Source organism: Octopus bimaculoides, chromosome 16, assembly GCF_001194135.2.
Source record: "Octopus bimaculoides isolate UCB-OBI-ISO-001 chromosome 16, ASM119413v2, whole genome shotgun sequence".
In the NCBI taxonomy this organism is placed as follows: domain Eukaryota; kingdom Metazoa; phylum Mollusca; class Cephalopoda; order Octopoda; family Octopodidae; genus Octopus; species Octopus bimaculoides.
In genome coordinates this window covers 52746893-52754403 of record NC_068996.1, presented here as the reverse complement: position 1 = coordinate 52754403, position 7511 = coordinate 52746893, and the positions used below count along the sequence as shown (strand labels likewise).

The following is a 7511-nucleotide window of genomic DNA, read 5'->3' as shown; positions in this document are numbered from 1 at the left end:
ATATATATATATATATATATATATAGTTCAAATTTACAGAAAACATGAGATGGAGACAGGTGAAGGAGCAACAAGCAGGTGTATTAGTTTGACACTCAGAAAGAATAGAAAAGTCTTTGATATTTTGAGTCTACACTTTTCAAAAGAAAGCATTGAAAGTAAAAAAAAATGGAGAGAGAAAAAAATGTGTAGGGTTTAATGGATCAACATGATGAATATACATACATACATATATATATATATATATATATATATATATGAGGCAGCAAGAGGAAACATGTTAGTGGACGGACATAACATGAATCATTGCCAGTTGGTGGTGGAGGTGGTGGGAAATTTCAAATAAAAAATTCTAAGATTTGCAGAGGGGGTGACAATTTAGAGAAAAGGAGTGTCTCATATGCAGTGAAAACTTTTAACTTTCAAGCTTGAATTCTTAGATTTACTGATCCAGTTATGAAATGGATCACAGCATGGCTGAGTGATTAAAATGCTTGCTTTACAATCATGGATTCCTAGATTTGATCTTTTGGGCAGTTCTTTCACCGTAGCCTTGAATTGAACAAGGTCATGTGGACGAAAATTGATAGATGGAATCTGTGTGGAAGCCCAGTCAATGGATTCTACCCCTTGTTCAAAGATCCTGATTTGGCCTGTGACTTTACATTAGGGGTACATATCTCTAAGGAATACTCAACTATTTATATATTAAGCTAATGAGTGAGTTAATGAGTCTAACTACCAGAACAACTGATTTGATGGAGGATCTATTTTTAACCCTTTCGTTACTGCATTTATTTTGAGATGCTCTGTGTTTCTTTCAATTAATTTTAAATATAACAAAGAATTTAGTAAAATAACTTAGTTATCATTAAGCTAGTGTTAGGAGCATAAATTGTGACTAAGGTTTACTGGAAGATTTTAATTCAAAACTTTTGAGAACAAGACATTTGTACCCAGAGCCAGAGGCAGTTTCAGGTGAGTTGGTATTTAAAGGGTTAAGAATTGTTTCTCTATTATATAGTTTAACCATTTTATTACCATATTTCTGTTGAAATGCTCTGTGTTTCTTTCAATTAATTTTAAATATAACAAAGAATTTAGTAAAATAACTTTGTTAGCATTCAGCTAGTGTTAGGAACATAAATTGTGACTAAGGTTTGGTGGAAGATTTTAATTCAGAACTTATGGAAACAAGACATTTGTACTATAGAGCCTGGTTGGTAACGAAAGGGTTAAAAAGGACAATAGAAATATATTACCAGTATAAAATGTTCAATTTAAATTTTGGCACAGGGCCAGTAATTTCGTGGTGGAGGGTAAAATAATTTTTCTTTTTTAGTGTAACTTGAAGCTATAAACGATATCTTGTAATTGTTTGGTTGAAATACCTCTTTTGGATAGAAAAAGTGAAAGACTGTCCATGGGATTTGAACCCACATCTCCAGTAAACATGACAAACTTTCTATCATTGGGCCAAAGCACCCTTTGAATTTCACTTTCCATTTGAGAACCCATTTGAGAAACTTTGTTCTTCCAGTGAAAATTGTAATTTTTTTCAGTAGAATTTAAAGAAAGATAATCTACTTTGAATTCCAACATTAAAAAGAAAATGAAATTAATATTGTGATAATGTTGTGCAGTGGGAAAAGTGTAAACGAACAAAATATTTTTGCTCTTATTTTGCTTACAAGACAAATAGAAAGGTTAGAGAATTTTAATTGTCACTGCTATTCTTTAAATACATGTGTGTGTTTGTGTATATCTATGAATGTATATGTATATATCTATTCATTATTTATCTATAAATCTGTCTGTCAATCTATCTACCTAGCTACCTGTCTGTCTGTCTGTCTGTCTGTCTGTCTGCCTGTCTGTCCATCTATCTATCTGTCTATCTACCTATCTATCTAGCTGTCTATCTATCTATAGATAGATAGATAGATAGATAGGTAGGTAGGTAGGTAGATCGATAGATAGATAGAAAGAAATACATATATATATATATATATATATACATCACCATGATCATCATTTAGCATCCGTCTTCCATGCTGGCATTGGTTGGCAAGGCCTGGAGCTGCACCAGGGTCCACTGTCTGCTTTGGCATGGTTTCTAAGTCTGGATGCAGAATGTACTGGGTGCATTTTATATGGTGTCAGCAGTGGTGTGTTTTACATGGCATGAACACTAGCAGGGTCATTAAGTAACTTGTGAGATGAAGAACGTCTGGCTGAGAGAGGAAGTGGAACCAAGGGAGATGGCTTTGTGCCAAGTGAAAGGTTAGGATATAGCAGAGGGATAGAGATAGGCGTCTCACTACAAAGGAGATACTTGGTTACCCAGTTGGGAAAAGAAAGGGAGAGAGATAGGTAACAAGAGAGAGGGAGAGAGAAATAGATGGTGTTGGAGATGCATGGAGACCTACCCTCAAGTAGCAGTTGGGTGGGGAGTATAGGCAGTACAGAAGATGGGAGATGTTCCACAAGAGTACATATATACAAATATATATATACACACTTACAGATATATAAATTGGTTATGTCCTAGATTTTTTTTTTTTTTACTATATTACAGTTCAACAGACTTACATGCCATTTTAGTTAATATTTTGTTTCATCAATTCTAAAATGTATTTGAATCCTGCAATATTTTTATATTAAACAAACTTTATCTAGCATTGATGAACAGTGTTTTAATGATAGAAACCCCACAAGAATGTTGCTAGAACAATCAGTGCAATAGCATTAAGATTTGTGAATCTTTTCCATTTTGGCTTTTCATCGATATTAGTCATTTTCTCGTGTAGCTCAATTTTCTGTTCCAAAGTTAATTCTTCCGGCTGTTGCGCAAGCTTTTCAATACCACAAATCCAGTTGAAAGCAGTAACATACCATTTTGTGGGTGATTTGTCTGGAGTTTAGAATGGAAAAAAGACTTGCTAAAATGATATTTTTCACTTTAAATGTTTAAATAGTGTTCCTATGATTAATAGATTTTAATTTGGCACAATACCAGTAATTTTACAACAGGGGAATTAGTCAACTTAACTGATATTTCATTTCATCCTTGGCCTCAGAAGGGTGAAAGGCATGACCAGCCCCAACAGGATTTGAACTCAGAACATAATCAGCCAGAACACATACCAGTACCCTTAGTTTAACTTATTAATATCAAAAAGAGAATGTGCTAATGTAAGGGTAAAATACAACTTTTTGATTCATAGTTAAAATCCTATCAAAGAGCTGCCTTTTTTGCTGACTTTTCAAACTTGGAGGGATTTAACAGCTCAGTTCAAAGTTAATTCTAATTTCACGATTGAGGAAGAGTTGAACCAATATTGTGATAGAATAAAATTCTAGGGAAAAAATCCTTTACTTAATTATTTCATTAATTAATTCAGCTAGTTTGTGATGCATTGATAAAGCTAAAACATGTCCAGATTTTTCATTTTACTGATAAATATCAAAATAATCGCGGTCTCAAAGCGACAAAAATATTTTGACAAATTAAATTTAAATGTTGAAGTGAATCTAACGGTCTTTGTGTGTTATTTTAAATGGCTTATAAACACCTTCCATGCTGCAATTGTTTTTGTTCCAGCACACGATCTCAGATCAGGTCACTTGCTATGCAAGTACATCTCCATAATTTCCCATTGTATTACATATATATATTTAATTTAGAAAAATTGTACCCTTTATCTTTTTTTAACTTTTATCCAAAATTAGCTATAAGGTGTAATTTTGATGTTTTGCAAACAACTTGTACATGCAAGGGCTACCAGTTGAGAACTCTGCATACTGGGAGCCAGCAAGTGTTTGGGGTCATCAGAAGAGAATGCACACTGTTTCGGGGCCTACCTCTCGACAGCATCATTGTGCACTGCCCCCCCCCTCACTGATATGAGGCCCCACTTGCTAGATCAACTGGTTATTGAATAAAGGTCAATATTTCTCTAGCCATCACTCATCATCTCTTTTTAACCAAATCCAGTGGCTAACCTTTTCCACTATAGTTTGGATATCGGTCATGATGGTATTTACTTTATGGTGAGTTAGGCTTAATGATAACGATATCAGGTATGCTTATGCCCACCTAATTCTGTAAAAGTCTGGCAGATTTCTTGTATGTGTGTGTGTGTCTGTGCACACACACACACGTGCATGTGTGTAGGATCTAGCCAAAGTAAAATGAACTGTTACAGTAAATATATAATATAACATACTTTCATTGGTAGGTCTTTCTGATTTGCACTCCATACTTTCTGATTTGCACTCCATACTTTCTAATTTGCTCGCCACACTTCCTGATATGTTTGACACAGTTGATGCTTTGGATAATGGTTTCCAATTTCTTGTCCAGTAAGTCAAATTATGCAGCTGTAATTAATGGAGAAAGCAATTTCTTAGAAAGAAATTTTGAAGGATACACACACATACACATATATATATACAGAGAGAGAGAGAGAGCAGTTAAGAGAGTATACTTCTCTGGAGGATTTATGTATTTCTACAAACGATATATATATATTTTAATAACAAAGAATCGGCTTTACCCCTCACCCCACACTGTAAGAAATAGAAGCTAAAAGCCCCTATTACCACCTTAAAATCTCAGAGAATAACACACTTATTCTTGGAGATTTTAAGGTGATAATAGGGGCTTTTAGCTTCTATTTCTTGCAGCGTGTGGTGTGGCATAAAGCCGATTCCTTGTTATAATTATGAATATAATTATAAAATATTTTGTAAAATTTACCTAGGAGGTTTTTATTTCCACACTGACTACCTGGTAAAATTATAACAGATTTTACCCTTCTATTATAAAAAAAAGTATATATATATATATATATATATATATATATATATATATGTGTGTGTGTGTGTGTGAAATGAAGATATCAAGATATTTTTATACCTTTCAAGAAACCTGAAAATGAAACTCTGTTAGCCTCAATTAAAATAATTCTCAGGAATCTAAGGTTATAAAAGCTTTAACGCTTTATCTAATGTCATTCAAATCTTTATACAAAGGTAATAAATATAAGCATCAACTGTCTTCATTACTGAAGGCATTAACTGATTAGAAGAAAACGTATGTAGTGACACTGGAATTGAGGAGAAGGCAGTAAGCTGGCGGAACCGTTAGAATGGTGGACAAAATGCTTCGTGGCATTTAGTCTGTCTTTGCCTTCTGAGTTCAAATTCCACTAAGGCCAGCTTTGCCTTTCATCCTTTCGCGGTCATTAAAATAAACACCAGCGGAGCACTGGGGTTGATGTAACTGACTTGACACCCAACAAAAAATTGCTGGCTTTGTGCCAAAATTTGAGATCATCATCATCATTGTCATCTTCATCATCATCATCACCATCATTGTTATTATTAAGATGGTGAGCTGGCTGCATGCCAGGCAAAATGCTTAGCAGCATTTCATTTGCCTTTACACTCTGAGCTCTAATTCTGCTGTGGTTGTCTATCAACATCTTGGGGCGTCAATAAAATAAATGCTAATTGAGCAGTAGGGTCAATATAATAGACTCACACCTGCCTTGAAATTGCTGGCCTTGTGCAAAAATTTAAAATTTGAATTAAGAAGCTTATTAGGTAATGAGATTGAAATATGTTTTTAAAATAGTCAATGAAATGTTTATTTTGCATACCCATATATTTATTCTAGTATCTAATATGTTATTTCAACTCTTCACCTTGATTTGAGAGGAATGGCACCATGAAATCATAGATTGTAGTTTGTTGGCTATATGGTTAGTCTGAGACTATTTTTAAACAACTCTACATGATAAAATTCTCTGTCATGTTGTTCCAAACTTTCCTGACATGATCAACATGCTGTTTAACATAGTCAGAAATGACAAACTAAGATATTCCATAAGTTAGTGATGCAACACTGATGATGCCTCCTAAGAAAAACCCCAAAGACATCATGTTATTTTGTTTTTCGTGTATGCAACAAGTCTTTGTAAAATCCTAAGTGAAACAATTGATCTGGTTCATAATATACATTTCTTATCTGGAATCATCCTAGGACAACATTATCTGTTGTTGAGAGCTTTACATAAATTATCTGTTGTTGAGAGCTTTACATAAATTATCTGTTGTTGAGAGCTTTACATAAATTATCTGTTGTTGAGAGCTTTACATAAATTTCAGTGATATCATCAAGGCTGAAATTTTGTTTGTAGATAAATAATTCATGCAGACTAAGTAGCTACTATCATTGAGAACAATATAAGTTCATTTATGGGGTAACCCAAACTATCAGGCATAAGTTCTCTGTTTGTAAAACAAAGGTTATGTATGAAATAAAGACAGAACATTGGGTCAATGTCTTCATGCATTGAGTATAAGACACATTCCATCAGTCTTTTACTGAATGTCTGAGGTTGCTCAGATGTAATCCCTGTGAAAGACAGTAATGTAGAATACCCATTATCATATATGGTGAACTGGCATTTATTTCAGGCTGAAACAGACACTTTAATGCACACCCTCGATTACTTTTTGCATTGACTTAAATAGGAAGCACAAAATTGTAACATGGTTGATGCAGAAATCCTTTTTAGCAACGGTCATAATTTTTCGAGAAATTTCAGAATTTCTTGAACAATCCAGCATTTTATCAACATGGAAAAATATGCTGAAATTAAAAAGAACAGGGGGAAAAAAATGGGATTTACTTACTTCATGTGGTGGTTTCGGTTTTGAAACCAAACTAACAGCAACTGTTATAAATATTACAATACCAAAAAGGATTAGGCCAAAATGTAAATAATGGACATCTGTAATAATGGATGGACGTGATCCTTCTTCTCCACATGGTACATTAGCATAAGAAAATTCCCAAATAAATCGCAATAGACCAATAAACAATCCAGACATCAGTCCAACAAAGGCACCCTGAAAATAATTAAATTTCATGCAAAGTAGAAATACTCCAGATTGTCATCATCATCATTACCACCACCACCACCACCACCACCACCATCACCATCATCATCATCATCATCATCATCATCATTATCAACATCATCATCATCATCATTGCTATTGTTGTCAATTAATGTCTGTTGTCCATGCTGACACATGGGTTGGGTGGTTTGACAAGAGCTGGCAACCTCTTCCACTTAAAATGCGGCCTTCATTCTCAATATCACTTTATTTTTCCACAATCACCCCCCCCACCCCGCACCATTCTGTACCTCCATTTATTTCCCCTCCTCCTCCTCTTCCTCTGAACTTTGTCATAGGACTGCCACACCTTTCTCATCACTGCTATCACATCTGCAGGTGACACCCCCCAACACCCCTCCATCCCCACCAGCATCTTTATCTCTCCCACGCTACAGCCACCCCTACATAGATCTGACTTCCATCTCTATCACTGTACATCTCTCTCTCTCTCTTTCTGCTACTCCCCTTCCTTCCTTTACTCCCACTTACCACATCCTCCTTCCTGAATCACTCATATCTTTCACTACCCCCCCCCC

General features: G+C 34.8%; 1 protein-coding gene across 1 annotated transcript in view; it reads right to left on the bottom strand.

The window, feature by feature from the left end:
* Positions 1–13: 13 nt before the first annotated feature.
* The window catches only part of LOC106870460 (sodium/glucose cotransporter 4), a 96758-nt gene continuing 89260 nt past the window's right edge, over positions 14–7511 (bottom strand). Inside the window, exons 12-14 of the mRNA XM_014916561.2 lie at positions 6706–6921; positions 4230–4383; positions 14–2914 (exon numbers count right to left, since the gene is read on the bottom strand). Of these exons, the coding sequence (XP_014772047.1) occupies positions 2697–2914; positions 4230–4383; positions 6706–6921 (588 nt within the window). The 3' untranslated portion in view covers positions 14–2696. The remainder of the gene's footprint in view (positions 2915–4229; positions 4384–6705; positions 6922–7511) is intronic.